Genomic DNA, 20,055 nt, shown 5'->3' with positions numbered 1-20,055 from the left:
CATATTCTTGTAGCATTTCTTCTGAGGATGGAGGACATATATTTAGAAATTAAGCTTTTCTATGTATTTCTTTTTTCAAATTCTTGTGAATCAGGAGCAGACAAAAAAGAAAATATTGTTACATAGAAAAAACTCCCTACTCATGCATTCAGTGTAGACAACTAGATCCGTGTACGTCTTCGTTTCCCTGTCGGAGATAGCATCGTGTTCAGAACTGTATTGCTGGATAGCTCCAACATTCCTCGCCATTTTTGTTGCACTGTTAATGTTAGGTTGAAGGATTGAGGGTCTATAAGCTAGCGGAAGAGCCTCCCAATTAACATGCTGCATATAGGTTAATTGGTGATTCTTAATTGCCTCTTTGGTGTGAATGCAACTGTGTCAGTTTGTGTGAGGCCCTGCGATGTCCAAGGTGTACCTCGCCATCGCCCTTTCCGTGTTTGTGTAGGTTCAAGCATCCCTGTGACCCCTAATGGGAAAAAAAAAACACTTTAAAAGATGGGTGGACTTATTTCAAACACTTGACTCACACAAGCATGCAATTATCACAAATAGAAAACAAGCATAGACAATTTTTGACATCAACTTGTTAACTTATTATTTTTTTATGAAAACTAAATTTTTAATGTGTTAATGGGAAATTCTACGTGAAGTTTGCCTGCAGTGTTCTTTTGAGATGCTTTGGGACTTACCTGTTTAAGTCAAATTTGAGAATGGATGGTGGGGACTTGGCACAATATTACAAAAAAACCCTTTTGGACCTCACTTTGTCCTTCTACAAATCATGTTGCAGCATTTTCACAAGATCAAGATCTTTTTTTACCTCTTCATTAACCCCAAAATATAATAATAATAACTTCTTTAAATTGGATTTCATGATTTTTTTTATTAGATTTTCCACATCTGCTTTTGTGCTTTAATTAATCCTTATTTTCAGTCGTGCCACTTTTTTAGAACTATGGCTTCATTCACAATGTTTGCTGTATTCCGCTTTGATCAATTGCAACATATAAAATGCACACTGTCAGTGAGTATGCTGAATCAAATGTGCCTAAGGGCATCACAGCACATGTCAACTTTGATACTGCTCGCAGAAGTCTGTCTAAATATACAGCCCTCATAGAGAGAATGTGTGTTTCTGTTTGCAGAGGTTTCATTTATGTGAAATGACTGTAATCAGATTCTCCATTATTAACGCTCTTTATTCTTGGTAAGGAAAAGTTTCTACTCCCTGAGATTCTGCAGTGAAACCTTACACAACACATTAATTATAAAGAATTTGAATAAAAAAAGTAAGAAATGCTTGGCAAGAAAATTATTTCCTTCCGTCTTTGTAGCAAAAGTTTGTGTGAAACCATTCACCGTCTTATTATTAGTTGGTATGTGTGCCTGTTATCTTTTTATCAACTGTTTTCCAAAAACTTGGCCTTGCTTTAAATGGAGATAGATGAAATCCAAGCCATCTATAATTAATAGAAATTTTGAATGCGCCAGTCGTTCCCTTTCATTGTGTTGCCTCATTTGGTTGATTTCCAGCATGCTTTTTACAGAGACCTGGTAAGAGGAAAACGATGTTCTGTTTTTCCTCTTTTGTTGAATAACAGGCCTGAGTGGTGCACAATGTACCTTTTAGGTGTCTCAGAAGCATTTTAGGATTGGCATCTTATGCGGTTTAGTTGTCTTTCTGCAGTAAAGCTAGTAATCCTGAAGTTGTAGGATCAGTACAACCATTTTTTAAACATTTAGCCACAGTATCAGGTGTGACCCCAGGCTTGCAAAGGGAATACAATTCTGATCTCATTCTCTTTATGCTGAAGGACTGAATGACAAAAGAGTGACAATCATTTAAAGTTTTGCATTGAATTTAGTCATCTGAAACATTTTTTTGCTAACTATTAAAGTCCCCCTATGATTTTTAATTTTTATTTTTTTAAAACGTTCCCAGTAGTGTTTTAATTATGATTATGGCATTTTTAACCAAAATCCTAAAACCTGAAGCCTTTGTTTCAAAAATCTCTTCTTAGGGGGCGTGGCTTTTGGTGCTGAGCTGGGCAGCCCCGCCCCTGACCCCCTCCCCCGTCTGATTATCATAGCACTGTGTCTCGCTAGCGTAAATATTCACAGCTGCTACATAAAAATGACATACATTATCAATAATGTCCACCCGTATTTTTTTTAAACCGGATGTCAGCTCGGAAGAGGAAGTGAACAGAGCATGGACCGTGGACCAAACATACTACAAAAGACTGCGGTCAAATGAGCTCCCGTTCGCATTTCCGTGGTCATATCAAGAAGCTCCGTGGAGTCTCGTTGAGGTTTTCCAGCGTTCATTGCCCTGCTACCATAAGTATTGCATGAAACTCACACAGAAAATCCAGTGACGGGTGATTTGCCACAGAAATGTGAACGGCGGCTCATTTGACCCCAGTCAATAAGAAGATACCATCTTCTCTTCTCCGGCATCTAAGCTAGATATGATAGCCAACCAGATGAGGAGTTGAATGCCTGTCCAGCAGAGCTGTTGTGATGGAAAGAAGGCTCATCATTCAAACAGAGCCCATCTGCGACAGTTTGATTGACAGAGATTTAAAAGGAGAAATACTCCCAAATGCAAAAAGGATCTCCGCAAATATCTTCGCAAATGGGCATAACACATCTTTACATATGCTGTTTTAGATGCCAAAGCGTTACATGCTTTTTTTTTCTTTTTGTTTTTTAATAAAGTTCTGACTCTTTCGAGTTGTTGCATAAAAAGAAGAAAATAGAAAAAATACTTGAATATGTTGCTGCAATATATTTCATTTAAACTACAAAAAATCTCTAAATCAATCACTGTCATAATACTGGCAAGAAAATAGTGCCTAACTTACTTTCTCCCATCAAATTTGTCCAGAGCTGCTTATTATTTTGTTTTAAATGTGATTTGCCTTTTCTATTTATTTATTTTGCTTTTTTTGGTTCACCAGTGAAAAGCCTAACTCATTGTTACTCTGTCCTTTGCAATTTTGGTTGTATTTGATCCATTTGACATCCAAGTTTCTCTTTGTGCTCAATTTGCTGAAAGTGTCTCCACAGGAACTGGCTAACAGGCACTGTCTAAAACGAAAACCAACCATCAACTCTGTCTTCTCTCTGAGCCATGTGGCTTTGAAGCCAACTAAAATAGACAAAACAGGCTCAGTAAAAGACAAAAACAAACCCAACACTTATAACCTTGGCAATAATGAGGACATATTATAATTCAGGTGTAGTTCTTGTTTAGATTTACTTGGGAAATCTTTGACATTAAACCTCATTGTTTTGAGTAAACATTATAAGTCAAGAAACACAAAGCGACTGAATAAAATACAGATTAATACTGAAACTTTGCTGCCCTTCTTTGCAGACCAGTGAGCTCTGAGCTAAGCTCAGCTTTGTAGTTGTCAGCCACTTTGAAAATGAAAACAGCAGAACCCAATTTAACTGTCAATTCTGAACCAAAAAAATGCATAAAAAAACTAAACATTTCAACCCCGTCTGATTTATATAATAGGAATAACATCTAAAAAGTCATATAAGCAATATTTATGCAAATAAAATGCTGTAATGTAGCATTAAACACACAATAATGTACATGCTATGTATTAGTCAGGTCCACAAATAGTTATTGACATTACCTGGCAAACATCAGTTAACAATAAACAGCTCTTCATCTGCCAGTCACACATGTTGAACATGTTTATGGTGTAAGTGGGTTTTATTGAAAAGGATTGCCCAAAACAAACCTGCTTTCCAGACTCTGTTTACAGCCTCCTTTCATGCAGGCGCTAACAATTTTCACCCCGATCTGTGTGTGTGTGTCTGTGAGTCACTGTAATTTAAGGTCGTGTGCTGCCCATCAGAATTAGAAAAGGAGGGCAGACAAGTACTGTTGACAAGACAGTTACTCGCCAAAGCTGATGGACGCACTCATGCACATATAGACACATTTAAATATTAATAAAACATGCACACACATTCTCTTCGCACTCATCTGTGTCTTGCGCGCACTAATTTGCTTTTGGCACAGATCGGATGTGTTGCTGTGTGTGTTCATCAGTCAGTCTTGCATTGCAAACACTCAAGTGTGTTTTTATTTAATGTTGCCAGACACTCCAATAAAATCGAAATCTTGGTGCTTTGATTCAGAGGAAGAGAAATTAAAGTATTCAGGACATTTGTGTGCGCAAAAATAATTGTCTGATGGACAATGAGAGAAACCCACCCAGTGAAGCAGCGGGGAATGCAGACCAAGACGTAAATAGGATGTAGTTGATCTGTGTATTTAATGTCTTTGCCTGTGGGAGAAGCTGTCTTGCACTTGTATATGCACACATAAAAGCCTGCAGGATCATAGACAGTTTTAGTACGGAGCTTGTGTTTAATTAAAAGTGAAAACACTTGTGTTTTTTAAAATGTAAACAGTTACATCACTTATTTTTTTAACATTCAGAGAATCACTCCACCGTTTACTTGTGAACTTATTCATTGTACTTTCAGGCAAAGTTCACCAAAATACTCAGAACACAAAGTCTTTTTTTCTTGGAATTGTAGATATTTTAGTGCCCCCAAATCTTTTGTTTCTTGATTTCTTTTCTTTGAAGCATTTTTCTTGAAAAAGAGTAAAAGGACGAAAATCCGGCTGTGTGAGAACTAGTAGTCATATACTAAACAGCCACGAAAATCCACTGGCTAATTAGGACTGATGCAACACGAACGAATACTCAGACGGAACGAGAAGCTATCTTATTTAGTCCAACTGCATTCTCTCAGCCATCCGCTGAGATCTTTTGACTTTGAATGTTTACTTGCCAGCTTAGCTTCCCTTGAACCATCCGGTCCCATCAGACTCCGCAGGCAAGAAGAAGCATGCCCTCTATTCTAATCAGAATGCAATGGGTCAAGCACATCGGATAATATGGATGCCAATCAGCTGACACACTTAACCCATTTTAAATTGGTTAAAAGACCTTGTTGAAGAATTCATGCTGAATTCATCCTTAATGTGGAACACGTAGAGGCCAGGAGAAAGTTTGATTTAAGGAATTTTTGATACAGATGAAAACATGTAAGATATCTTATGACTTTTAAAGCATAAAGGTATTCAAATAAGTCATATGTCATCTTTTAAAATAGGAATAAACCCAACTTTAACAACAACAATGATGCTTGGTAACAATGACAGTCCACCAGTCTGTGGATTTTTATAATCACATCTCATTTTGAATTCATCGTTCTACACTGACCAAAGATTCACTGTTGAAAAATTGAAGCATTTTTCCCATGAATTAAAACAAATATAAAGAAAATTAAGGTCAAAATTGTGTTTCTGAGCATCGATTCAAGTTAAGGAGCAGATGAAAAAATGCTATTTGAGAAAGCGTGTTGTTGTTACATACAAACTACAGTTGGAAGGCTACAACTTCCTCCTCCGCTCAATTCTGAAGTATCCACTTATATACAAAGAAATCCATTAACACCTTCGACTTATTCACCTGAGCGGCATCTGTCTCAAAACTGTACGGCTGGATAGCTCCAATATTGCTCGCCATTTTTGTTGCACTCCTAATGTTCAGTTGGGTTTGTGAGACGCTGTAAGTTAGCTGGAGAGGGTATACACAAAGGGATGATGGGAAATCAGTGCAGGGTTATTCTGCACTAACAATCCCGCCTACAACTCAGAGATGCCTTTCTGATTAACTACTACTGGTCTGAAGAAACTATGTCCTAGAAAACAACAGATTTTTTTATTATTTTGGTTTAAAACAGCATAAATATAATTACAAAAATCACTGGGAATGATTTTACAAGCGGTCAAGAGATGATTGGAGTGGGACTTTAAAGAACATAATTTTAAGTATAAAATCAGAAATCAAATTAATATATCACACAGTTTCTGGGAGATTAATTAATCTTGTTTAGAGTTAAATGTGTATCATGTCTCATTAGTGACACTAGGAGGTGTTGGAAAGAAGCTGTGAATAAGAACAAGAATACCAAACCCACCTGCGCATCTACAGGAGATCAGATGAAAAATGAGCCAGTAATTGTGGTCTTATGACCCAGTAAAAGTCCAGACTTCTGCCAACCTATAATGTTGTTTTAGGACATTATTAAAGCTGTGCGAAAAAGTTAGTCACAAAGCCATAATATGAACTTTTTACTAGGAAAGGTGATTTAAGGATCCACTGTATTTTTTTTTCATTGGGCTTACTTTATTTTAAAACTTCCAAACTCATGATATCCTAATAAAAAATACATGGGGTAAAGAAGTAAAATAAACTTACATCTGTGTCAACTGAATTTCCAACCTGCAGAGAACTTGAGTATTATTCACAATGTAATGATAAGTAAAACTCTACAACTAAAAGAGGATGAGCTCTCATCTTTATTGGACACTCTTAGACAAACACACACACCGACTGAATGTCATTGTGGGGTTGAGACTCTGACTCTTGAGGATGCTCTCAGGGGAAATCACACCGAATAAAATTAGACCTGTGGAATACTGTGTGTGTGTTTGTGTTAGAGGGAGTGTGATCGAACTACCCTGGATTATTTGTGGCTAACATTTTCTGTTCGCATCTCCTCCTTTCAGTCCTCCCTCTCCTCTTTTAATATGTTGCTGCTCCCAACTTCATTTATTGCCCATTCTGACTCGTTCATCGCTGGTTCAACGGTAAATGACTGTCATGTTTCAAGCTGCACATACGCGGATTGACAAAGCCATGATTAATCTCTGCCTGCTGATAATTGCATTGGTTGTGCTTCCGATCATTGCAGTCCTTCTGTTTGGAACACACAGAAGGCACGTGTGGAGAAGAACTAGTTCCAATTAGTCAAACAAGAACGTGCAATCAAGAAATCAGTCTGAAAATAACCAAGTTCTGATGAGATTTGTAGCTTTAATATCTTTGCAACAACATCAAGATGCAAATATAATATTTCAAATTCATGCAAAATTTTAAAAGTAGAGAATTCCCGCTTATTTATGGGGTGTTTGACACTGTTTGGGCACAACTGTCAGCTTGAAACAGCTGGTAAACAAAAACAACCAAAACATCCTTGGGATACCACTCCATATAGCAGAACTTTCCATGGTATTTATTTTTTTTATTTATGGAAATGGGAAAAAAAAAAAAAAACAATCTTCCATGATGTCTCAGTGTGATTTCTACTGCATGTGTATTTCAGTGCACTTGGATGGACTCATTTCCATACAGTGGTCTAATGTGGTCTTATTTTCTCTTTTGGTCAAATTGATTTTAGTTTAGTAATGACCCCCTGGTTGGAATATTGAAGTTTTTGCCATCCACTGACATGCTGAAAGCACAAGAAGCATCATAAAACATCCCATAGTTCCTGCCTGCCAGTTTCTGTTGCCAGACAGACAAGTTCAAACAAGGGGAAAATCTAAGTCTTACAAATATATTTTTCACCCCCTCTCCCAATTCTCCTTGTTACCACCCCTCCGTCTTCTTCCTCCAAAGTCAACTCTTCCTATTATGCTTTTCTGAAAAGCCACGCGAACATCTTGTATGTGAATGTGTGCTCAAATAAACAAAAAAATCTCAGGTTTTTGTCATTGTTGTGTATGTTTGTGCCTTCCGATTACAAAGAAATTTAGGTGGATCAGTGTAAAGAATGTAGACTGGAGAACAATGGGCAAACATGGGAGAATTGTCAAACGATTGAGAGATTCACCTAATGAGCCGCATGTCAATTTCAGACAGGAGAACAGATTTATTTAAGCTCTCTGAATCCTTTTATTTTCCCTTTTGATGGTTGCATTCAGTTTCCCCCTCCCAACCCCTTACCAATCTGAATCAGTCTCTGAACAAATACTCTTCTCTTGACAGAGCCTTACTTTGAATATATATATATTTTTTTTTCATGAGAGATGGAGTAGTGTTGAAAGGAGGATGTTTTTCTCTGGAATGTAGTTTCTTCTAAACTCATGCTGACTGTGTCTCTTATTTGTGCCCTGCAGAGCAGTCACTTTGGACAATCAGCTCGTTGTCTTGGCAACCACTGCATCGGATGCTGGAGGCTATCACGCCGAAGCGCTGAATGAGATGACAGGGGAGAATGTGACAAGCCCCACTGTCTACCTGAGCATTTCAGGTAAGGAGAAATATTCACAAACATTATATGATTTGACAAAAGCTCTGATCGCTGCACATTGCTTACAAAATGTCCCTCCATTCATAATTTCATTTTGTGTGATTTTTTTGGGGGGCTGGATTGGTTCAAATAAGGCAGGTGTGAACTGAGATTAATAATTAGACTAATTGAGACTAATTTTTGTAGTTTTCATGGATGCAGCCAATTTGAAATGTGCAGGAAAACCCCTTCTACTGCCCCTAGTGGAATGATGTTGAACTGCATGGCAGAATACATGGATCAAATAATATACAATGGTTTTTTAGGGAATGTTTGGGTCATGCTAATGAGATGAAGGTCTCAGAGATGCATGTATTAGATATAAGACGAGTGGTTATGTGGTTTAAAATGGCAACACGTTGCTTAATATAAGAATGTCTGACATTCATTTCCTCAGTTGTTTTGTCACTAATTCCTATCAACTGTCACATGGCACAATCCTAAAAATATATAAGCAGAGCAAGTCAGGAAGTGCTGACATATTTGACTAATTACAAAAGCAATTTTCTGTTTCACACACTGCTGTTTGCAGGCTAAAATGCTGTAGGTCCTGACTCAGAATCATTAAGTAAAGATGCCTGAATTATTGATATGATGGATAAAAAATTCAGCACGGCCAGCCAAAAATTTAAATTAACATAATAAAGCAAGAATGCTTTATTAGAGATGAATGATTAATTAGATGGACTCCGCACACATTCATTGAATTTTACACAGTAGCATCACGAGATGTGGCTCCTTATAGACGGATGAGATGGGGAGCTGCGTCTGCATGATAGACACCTTTTTTTCACATTTACCTGCAGAAGCTGCAGTGTGACATTTTCAAAAGGGGGTAAGCTCAAAACAATTTGATAAAAAATGCTTAGCTTCTTGTAAATGTCGTTTATTGCTTTTGTACAGCGTCACATCTGTGGGAAACTTCTTTAAACTTCAGTTTGGAGGAATTAGGCTTAAAAAAAATAAAGCTCTTAAAATGTGAACTTTTTTTTCTTTTAACATTTTTGTATTCTTCTCCCTCTATCTGCTCTCCTGTGAGGCCGGAGGATTGACTCGGCTGTCTAGTCCTTCAGTTGAAGGGTTTGCTATGGTTAAATGAAACTGAGAGGGAGGGAGGGAGGACTCCGTCCCTCGTGGCTGCGCTGTGTTTTAATTAGATTCTCTTTTACAGGGTTGTATCTTTTACCATTCGTGGTCACAAATGCACACGTGCAAGAGCACGCAATCACATAAATATAGACAAGGTACCTTGTTATAGCTGTCACAGGCAATCGTTCCCCTGGGCATTTTAAGCCCACTACTGTTGGGCTTCACTGATCAGTCACAAACATCTGCATGTCTTTGTTTTACCTTATTGGTGTGTCTTTTCTCCAATAAACATTTGTGAGATAAATGTCCTCTGCTGCATAAAGACATATTTGATTTACTTGGTGTTTTATTTGGATTGGGGTTGAAGAATGAAATAAAAAGGTGAAAAAGGAAGAGGAAAATATAGGGTGAAATGAAATGTTTGTATAAAGCCTTCAAAAGCGCGTTAACCCTTTAACACCGGATGTGTCGCCAGCGACACCTAAACAAAACACGGTCTTAAACAAACTGTAATTCTTCTACTGTTTATTCCACCAACATGAATCATCTGATTCTGACATAGAGAAAAGCAGCTTTGCATGTTGGCTTTGCAGCAATATGCAACACATTACCAACGCAGTGTTGCATAGTGGTGCAAAGCCACTATTAATTCAATTCAATTCAATTCAATTTTATTTATATAGCCCAATATCACAAATTCAATTTGCCTCATTGGGCTTCATGCCTGTAGTTTTTACAGATGCACAGATGGAGTCATAAAATATGCACAATAGGTAAAAACTAAACAGACTATAAAGAACGGTCATCCCTGCCCTTAGACCCTCCCTCGCGGTAAGGAAAAACTCCTAAAAAAACCTGAGTCAGGAAAAAAAGAAGAAACCTTAGGGATTCCCACATGAGGGAGAGATCCCATCCCAGGACGGACAGGCGATACCAGAACGGTTAAAGAAAAGTTAGCTGCTAAAACTGCATATATGAGTAGAGTTCATTCATATAGAGCTGAGGGACGAGTGATGATTAAGTCCATAGTCCAGATGAAGCAGAACTGCAGTCCACGACCAGGAGCAGGAGGACAGACGACCCACCAGGAATCACTCCCACTCAGAGATGCAGGATGGTGTCGGGGCTTCATCCAGATGGGCGGGGCTTCGTCAGGATCACCAACAAGTCTCCCGGAAACTGCAATCTCTCCCGGTCTCCCACAGGGGAGTCGGAAAGAAGGAAAAACATGTGAATTATACTGCACCACCAACAAAGGCATACAATTAGAAGTAAATAAAAAAGTAGAGGAGAGGAGAAGTAGATGGAAAAGAGGACAGAGCCCCAGTGCACCATACTTTCCCCAGCTTCTAACTTCTAGCAGCCTTCTATGTTATTATGTAGAGAATATACATATTTCATAATTTATATTTCAAGCATATATTGGAGAAGTATGTGATTATAATAATTATTTCCCCAAACTTCAGAACAGTATGGGAGCATTATGTTAATTATTCTATGATTACTGGCTAGTCTGGCAGAACGCCTGTCCAAAGAGGAATGTTTTAAGGCTAGTTTTGAAGGTAGAAACTGTACCTGCCTCTCTGACATGAGCTGGGAGCTTATTCCATAGAACAGGAGCTTGATAGCTGAAGGTTCTACCTCCAACTGTACTTTTGGAAATTCTAGGAACTACAAGCAGTCCTGCATTCTGTGAGCGAAGTGTTCTGATTGGCTGGTAAGGAACTATGAGATCTCTAATATAGGATGGGGCCACACCATTCAGAGCCTTATAGGTTAACAGGAGGATTTTGAACTTTACTCTAAATTCAACTGGGAGCCAGTGGAGAGAAGCTAACACAGGAGTGATGTGTTCTCTTCTGCTAGTTCCTGCTAACAATCTTGCTGCTGCATTCTGGACAAGCTGAAGACTTTTTAAAGAACTTTTAGGGCATGCTATCAGTAAAGAGTTACAGTAATCCAGTCTAGACGTAACAAATGCATGGATGAGTTTTTCAGCATCACTTTTAGATAACATATTTTTAATCTTAGCTATATTGCGTAGATGAAAAAATGCAGTTTTACAAGCTTGAGATATGTGAGCCTTAAATGATAAATCCTGGTCAAATAAAACCCCTAAGTTTCTGACTGAAGAATTGGAGGCAACATTTACACCATCCAGGGAGACTATCTGATCTGAGAGAGCATCTCTCAGGTGTTTAGGACCCAGTATCATGACCTCAGTTTTTTCTGGGTTCAGGAGGAGGTAATTAATTGTCATCCAGGTCTTAATGTCTCTGATGCAGGAATTCAGTTTTTCTAGGTGGTCATTCTGATCTGGTTTAATGGATAAATACAGCTGTGTATCATCTGCATAACAGTGAAAATTAATGCTGTGTTTCCTGATTATGTGTCCTAAGGGCAGCATGTAAAGCGTGAACAGAATGGGCCCTAGAACTGAGCCCTGAGGGACTCCGTAGCTAACTCTAGTACAATGAGAGGACTGTCCATTTACATTATTAGGGGTGTGTATTGGCAATGGTCTGGCTATACAATGCATATCGCGGTACATTTCTCACGATACGATATGTCCCGCTATATATTGACAGTACCAGGACAAATTTTTACTTAAAGAGTACGTAAGAGTTTTTCCTTACCGGGAGGAAGGGTCTAAGGGCAGGGATAACCAGTTTTATTTAGTCTGTTTAATCTTTAGCTATTTTTTCATATTTTATGACTAACTTCTGCATCTGTAACATTACCTGCATGAAGCCCAATAAGGCAAATTTTCTTTGTGATTTTGGGCTATATAAATACAATTCAATTGAATGTATTAGAAAAAAGTCAAAAGAAAAACTGAATTTAAATATGTCCTTAATTGTAATAAAATTGTCAAATTTATTTTACAAAATAAAGCACTGCAACTGTACCTCATATAGAAGTTGCTTTAACCCACAGATTCATGCCGCTTTTCTTTTGGGAAATAAAAAAAATATTTCTTTTTAAAAGGTACAGTCAACATTGTCTGATTTCTGCAACAAAATATTGTTCAGTATATGAAAAAATACAATGAATGGAAAGCAAAAGTAAAGCGCTCAAGGATGCTCGTAAATAATTAATTAAATATCGTCATGTCAACTTTTCCCAAGCGAGATATTGTGATATATCACTGAATCGATTTCCCCCTACACCCCTAGCCACTAAATCTTTGCAACAAAACCCACTGATTTGCGTAGATAGCATAAGCACTTGACTGCTAAAAATTGTTCCATATTAGTGCAAGGTTGCTTTTCTCCGCTTCAGAACCTGCTAGAATCACGTGAATTCTGTAAGCAGTTGCAAAAGAATGTCAACACTGGAGCTTAAAGCTCCTAAGTTAAAGGGTTAAAAAAGCTTTTGCTTTATTTGTTCTGCGCAGATAACAGTGAAGAAAGACTTGGAAAAGCAGACGTAAGACTCTGAGTCACTGAGAGATTTGTCTTAATTTTTTTTTTTTTTCTTTTTTTACAGATATATTAAACCTGTGTGATGAACTTTCTACATACTTCATTAAAGAAAGAACATATCCATATTAAGTTATTCAAATGAAGTTATTTAGCTTTGTTTAACATTGCCAGTCCTATCTCTACTCTTCACTTCCTGTCGTCTTTTGTCTTTTAATTCAATTAAGCGGCCACTGAAGACTAAAGGCAGAAGTTCATAGCTGTCAGTCAAATTTCTAAAAATGTTGCTTTTTCCTTTCATAAATTCTTCCAGAATAAATTAAGCACCTGTTTTATATTCTTTTCTGGCTAGAGTTAGATGTAAGCGTTGTGCTAAGCAGACAAGAACAAAAGACAAAGAAGCCTAAAGACCAGCACTAAAATAACTCATGCTATGAGTCATGAGTTCAGAGAGGATGTGGCCAGCGGTCTGTTTAAATCAGGACTTCTGCTGATGAAACTGCATTCTAGAACCCCAAATTAGAAAATTCTGAAGGAGTTTTAAAGGTTAAAGCAAAAAAAGAAAAAAAGAAAAAAAATATAAGCGGAAGTATTTAGAAACAGATCATTAAGCCAAAGATGGACACTCAGAATCTCCAACCCTTCCAAAAGTCCCTAATTCCTAAAGCTTGTAGGAGTGGATGGAAGATTTGTTAGAGAGACAGCTATATTATCTACCTGCTGCACTTGACAGATCTATTATCTGCATTTCCCCGAACACCATCCTCAAAGTGCCGCCCGGTCTGCGGGAAATCAAAGGCACTAACTGTCATCCGTGGTTGAGCTGACACAGCAAGAATTGATAGCAGCTCAACAGCCTTGTGAGAGGTCACACACTGTAATCACTGGCAGTACAGCTGGCCTCTAAAATATACAGCTCCTTGAGCTATTTATCAGTGCAGACAACATGAAGAGTTACAGAATTTTGGGAGAATTTAAAAAATAGTAAATTTCATGGACAAATATATTTAAACTCAGTGTTAAACATGAATGAAACATTGTGCACTCAATGATTTTAAGTGTTAACCTTAGATTCCCTCAATTTGTGTGTCTCTAAAATATTTTGAATTTGTTTTTTAGTGAACCAATTTTGTTTTTCTCAGCATTTTCCCAATATTCTGTGACATTTTATGTTTTTATTCTGAGTCAGTAGAACTAAAAGAAACGTGTATATCTTCTCTAAAGTAGGAGGTCATGCTCTCAGGTCTTTCCTGGGACAGGGTTAAAACCTCTCCTTTAATTAACTGAGCGCCATGCTTAACTTGCACTTATTCTTCATCTCTTTATCTCTTTAATAATCTTAAATGCACACACTTGCAGTTGAACTGGTCAATGTCAATTGGTCTGCTCACTTTCATGTCATTGGATGGGAGGATTTTGTGGATTTGTAGCTCAGCCTAGCTTTCTTCTTAAAGAAAAATCTGTGGATAGAGTCACGTGCAAATCCTCACTTAAATGATCCTTGATAAGAGACAAAAACAGACCTCAGGTAACAGAAAACACGGGTCAAAAGGAAACATGTTAAAAAAACTTTGGGAACTCTGGTGAGGTACATTAAGTTTTCTTTCGTATTTCTGGGTTGAACAAAAGTTACAATTTATATACATTTTTTTTATAACATTGTCCTGTTTTGTTTTTTTTTTATATATTATTTTATCTTGTTTTGAAGAAAAAAAGAATACAATTTAGAAGATTGCTGAACTCTTTTCAAATGTAGTTCTACACTCATATATAGAGCCCCTTGTTTTTTTCTAGTGTTTTGCTTACGTAAAGACGGAGAAGATTCATCACAGAGATTCAAAGAAAAATAAAATCAATACAGTGCAGACGCAGATGTCCCGACTGTTTAGTCTCTAAATGCAGTTGATACGATCTTTTCATTAGAGCTTGAAAGCCTTGTAAATTTTCCTTTTCATTCAAAGTCTGTCCATGACATAATGCGTCTTTGTAGTAAGTGCTCTCGCTCATAATTTGAGATCTCTTTTTCTTAATTAGCTTATGAATCTCCACAATCCCACTTGCATTGTGCCTTCTGCTACACTTTGTGAAGCATTTTTTCTTTTTTGAAAACGGGGTTTCTGTCGTCACGTCTTCTGTCTTGTGTCCTGCTGCTTCTTTTGTGTGTTCGGCAGACTTTGAGAACTTTGTGAAAGTGGACGACTCCTTTTTGACTAAACTACTTTAGCATTTTCAGCCACCATACTGGGCAACTACTTACGTTGGCGTATTGAGGTGTCTTTCCATGCTCTTAGTGTTTTTGACCCTTTTCCTTCAAAATGTACAAAAAAGCAGCACCTCTTCAATAACATGTTAAATCTTTCATGTTGATTTCTTCCATTTATCCAAAATGAATTCAAGAACTAGATGGAATTTATAAAACATTTACATGCTTTTTTGTGACTTAAGGCAAACAAGGCAATCAACCTTGCTTTCAGGTGTTATTTTTTATCAAATTGGTAGTGCTGGGGTTGTTGTTAATGACTTTGATAATGCTGTCTTGTTTACTCCACCTGTAATGTTAATGGCTGACTGCTAATTAAACACCAATTAAATTGTTTGTGCAGAAGATTGGGCTGGCTAAAGTTTTTAAAAAACATTTTAGGGACATAAAATAATTCTGCATTTTGTTTGAAAGTACTTTAAAGGTCACAAAACTTAGAAACTTCTCAAACAATTATCCAATCAAAACTTCTGCAAATTTACTATAAATGATTTTTGGGCCAACTTCTCAAATCAAAACAAACACTTGACGAAAGTTATTTAGGGATTATTAGAAAGTTAAAATATAGATTTTTGATAATTCATCTGTATTTGACACCACTTATTTTTTAGCGTAATACCTTTTACAATAATAATAAAAACAATAGAAAACAGGACATAGAGTGGAAAAAAAGGAAGAGGAGCAGCTATTTTATGAAGCGTTGTGCCCTATGAGTATGTTTATTTAAACACCAAACATCAGATTATTATATAATTTCTTGATACATTCGATTTTTTTGACTGACATGTAGACAGGATTTCTCAATGAAAATGGCTAGTGCCCAACATTAAGATATAGATCGGCATTCTACCTCATATCTATCTACTTTTATTCTATACATTTCAGAGTTTTAAATCTGAGCAAGTGCAAATGAAAAGGAAAAGTCACAAGAAGTCACATGAGAGCCTAAAGTAGTGTTGCACATCCAAGTCAACCCCAGGTTCTTAGTTGAAGAGAACAAACAGACAGCAGCAGGAATGTGTTGGCTATTTGTCAGACATATTGGCGTTCACAGTAGCAACACCAAAGCTGTAGATGTGTCTACAAGACGAATAACAGATCCGCGCTGCTTTTTAACAGATCAGCATTTTGAAATTAATACAATTTTACATACTTATTTGAAAGGAAGTAGATAGTGGACTAATATCCAAACCGGGATTTTCTAATGGTTACTTTTTATGATTTACTCCCAGTGATCCCATTTTTGTGTGGGCCTGTAAACAGGCCCTGCAATGCAGAGGACTTGAGCAATCAAAAGGGGAGGCAACAAGATAAGACTTTGATAGAAAAGTTACGGTGGAGATTTGCTCCAAGTGCATAAATGCATAGTAAATTCACCTTAAACCTTTTTTGTGGTGTTAATCATTTCATGCATGTATGTGTTGTTGAGGGTGTGAGAGTGTGAGCTTGATTACATCAGCTTGGTGATTGAAAGAGCCTCTGAGTGATTACGTTTTCTGTTGGAGTCTCTCCTGGAGTCTGCCATTTTACAGCATGTGCTGCTCTGGTCCTCCAGTTTATCTTTTTTTTTTCTCCTTCTTCAGCATGCAGTGCTTGTCACCCAATTGCTCTGAGAAATCAGACGAGTCTGTCAGAAGCTAAAGAACCGGCTGATGATGTTAAGATAAGCCAGACAGCAACAGAAATCCACTGTTATACTGTCATTTGACACAGAAGGAACAGGGAAAAAATGACTCAGAATGTCTTTTTCAAACTGTAAAAGGTTTATGACTGACAGCCCACAGTTTGTTCAATAAAAAATGCAAGCGAAATGTGGGATTAGCACACTTTTAGGAGCACTTTGACATGTTTGCGTCTGCGCGAGGACAGAATTCTTGTGTGTTTTAGAGTCATTTGTTTGTTTCTTCACTCGTGTCCCCTCACTGCCAGGTGTTTTCTTTCCACGTCACTGAGTCTCAAACGAGGAAACGGAAACCTGTTTGTTCTTCTGTTGACGTGTGTCCGGAGGAGCTGTGTGCTTTTAACCCAAGTCCCTCCCTCGTAATTTTGTGCTGCATCTAATTGGCATTTTCTCATGTGTTTGGATTATTTTTGTAATTTTGTACATAGTTTAGATCGGGATTGATCCTGGTGTTGCAGATGTTGCCAGTCTTGTATTTAAAATAAAAAAAGTTACATCCCATTTAGTTTTTCTGTCATTTTCTGTGCTATAAGTCTCATGACACACTCTAGGTTTTGTATTTTGCTGCCTCATGCTTCGGTAAGCCTCAAAGAAAGCCTGGGCAGACAACAGGGCAGCGTGCCACAATCTGCTTGTGCATGATCTAAGCGGTTATACTTTCTGTTGTATTGAAAAGGGACTATGTCCATGGAGAATTTGCTAAAACCACTGAAGAATATGCAGGGCTGTGTGGGTGGAATATTAACGGACTTGTTGGCTGGTGAGGCCGAAAAAGAAAACAAATGCCAAATTAGATTCTGTGTAGGCACCAAGCACTGATACAAGTACAGGTGTGTGCACTGAACAGTGACTCTGAATCTCTGCTTCTTGTATGGCTGTTTTAATTAATTGCTGGCAGACAATATTTATGAGCGGCTGCCAGTATTGGTTTTTTAACTACATGGTGAAAATGTGTCACAGACTTGCCTAGATTTTGCCCATTTGTTTTTCTTACTATTGTTTCACCATCACCTTACCGTTTACTTCTTTGTGTTTTTATTTACTGTTTGTGTTTTTGTGCTCAGCGATTTTTCTGCTGCATTTCTTCTACACGGCTGCATCCTGAGATTTTATTTTAGTTGTTTTTTTTATTATTATTATTTTTTTTTTTGTTTTTTTGAAATACAAAAATGGAAAAACAAATTTTGGAAATACAAGTTTACTTCAAATCGATGCAACCTGTTTTATTCAATATAATGAGCAGTTAAAGAAAGTTCTAGGGAAAGATATTTGTTTTTAATGGCTGACTGGGGATGTTTTCTGACCTCTGGGCCCAACGTTTATTGTTTAAAATCATTAGTCGCTCAGTTTACCAAGTAACCTTTAGAGGCCTGTTGCATAAGGAAGTCAGCCCCCTTCATTTATGTTTGAACCAGCCTGACTTTCCATCCATCCATCCATCCATCCATCCATTCTTAAAGGTCACCACTCTGTTGTAGGGAACAACAAATAATAAATAAAAAAAATAAATAAAAAAAAAAACGTATTTAACTTTATTGCCTCTATAATATGACGATGTTAGGATGTTGATGAAACTGTACCTAGAGTTAATTTCTTTAAACTTTGTGATTTTGTTTTATAATTCACTTTTTCCTTGTACAGAAATGCATTTTCTGATTGACAGGCAGCTGTCAAATCCTCCAACTGTAAAATAGAGCAAAATATTTTGTGCAAATTCTTTTTTCTATCATTTTGACTAAAACAGGGATAAATTCTCACCATAGAATAAGTTGGTGCTTTCATTTGCACTTACTTTTTTTCTTTATATAAGCCAGATAAAGCACCTAGTGGAGAAGAGATACATTTTAAGGTTCTTTTGAAAATCTTTTTGAAGAAAAAAAGTAAAACCACAAGACCTTTAAACACTGCAGTTTTTTATTTTTTTTTTTTATTTTTTGTGGAAATCTCCACTTTTTGCACAGCACATTTTCTTTTCTTGACCATCTGCAGTTGCTCTCACATGTCAAGCAGATGATACATACGACAAATGCTTCAGATCTGCTTAATATTCATTTATTTGTTGGTTTAGTAATTTGCTTGTTTATGTTTTCAGATATTCCTTAGAGTTTTTTTTATTCTATTTTTTCCTAAATGGCATAATGTTTTTGCCTTTGTTTTCTATATGGTATTCATCAAAACGTAAATGTTACCTTGAAATGACTTTCGATTCAATACTCTATTTTTTTATGATGGAAGGTCAGCTGTGCTTTTGCTATTTTCATACACTTGACAAAAAAAATAATATTTTGGTTTTACTCTGGAGGATACATCGATGGTAGAATAAGCTGTATGGCTTTTACAGAGATGATTTGGCATGTTTTTCATTGGTGCAACCCAAATACTCAGCTCTGCAGCTCAGTCCGCAAATGCATGTTCCTTACAAATGTGGCATTGTTTCAAGGGGAAGTGAACTTGCTTGCCAACAGTATGATTTTTTTTTTCTTTTTTTTTTTTTTTTTCCAGAATCATTGTTAAAGCAGTACAGTAAATGTTCAAAAATATATCTGCACTTATGAAATGTTAATTTAAGAACCATAAGATAACATAAAACAAAAATATGGATATACAAGAGCCATTAGAACTGAGGTAAATATTTTGTCAGGTTGTTGAAAGTTCAAGTTTTATGTTTTTTTGTAGCCTAAATAAATAACTAACAAAATGTGATGTCACTGCAAAGAAAACGAGTCATTACACGTTGAACTACCCAATGGTCAATGGTGTTTTTTGTTTTTAACTAAGCAGTTTTTGATCAAAGTGTAAAGCTTAAAGCCTAAAACAAATAATCTGGACTCAAGCTAACATTGAAATTATTTCTAATTTAAAATACTTGTTTTTATATCGATTCATCCATTGTTTATGTCACAAAAATAAGAGCAACCAAGTTATGTCAGTGTCAAAATTAAAAAAAATTGACAATATGAGCCATTTTGAGGCTGAATGTCCTATTTTTACAACTGACATCATCTTTATCATTATAAATCTACAAATTTGGGGTTAGAAGAGGCAATCAGACAAAGATAAATCCTTATGGCAACAGGACTGAGTGGCACATCTGTCATGTGTCTCGGTTATAGACAGCAGCTAATCTAGTTCTCACTGGTCATTTTCCTCTAATAAAAAATCACGTTTCAGATTTAACTGAATTTGGGAAGAGGTCCAACATTAATGAAAGGGATTTTGAAGAACCTGGACCAGACAAAACATCCAAGCTCTCCTGTCTCAATCTCAATTCAGCTTTGAAGTACAAGTTTAAAAACTATAGAAACCAAGTGATCTTATTTTATATGGGGGACATTACCTTTGAGTCACTGAAGAAGTTGGCAGAACTATACCTGTCTATCACAGCGTCAGAAGTGCCAGTAAAAAGTTATTGATATTCACTT

At 36.8% G+C, this 20,055-nt stretch overlaps 1 protein-coding gene across 1 annotated transcript in view; it reads left to right on the top strand.

Moving 5' to 3' along the window:
• Positions 1-20,055, top strand: part of sdk1a (sidekick cell adhesion molecule 1a) — a 274,209-nt gene that overhangs the window by 127,889 nt on the left and 126,265 nt on the right. Inside the window, exon 5 of the mRNA XM_024259668.1 lies at positions 8,009-8,142. Within this exon, the coding sequence (XP_024115436.1) occupies positions 8,009-8,142 (134 nt within the window). The remainder of the gene's footprint in view (positions 1-8,008; positions 8,143-20,055) is intronic.

The sequence above is a fragment of the Oryzias melastigma genome, linkage group LG1 (genome assembly GCF_002922805.2).
Source record: "Oryzias melastigma strain HK-1 linkage group LG1, ASM292280v2, whole genome shotgun sequence".
Lineage (NCBI taxonomy): Eukaryota > Metazoa > Chordata > Actinopteri > Beloniformes > Adrianichthyidae > Oryzias > Oryzias melastigma.
Note: the sequence above shows the minus strand (reverse complement) of the source record. Positions and strands in the feature narration are given on the sequence as shown.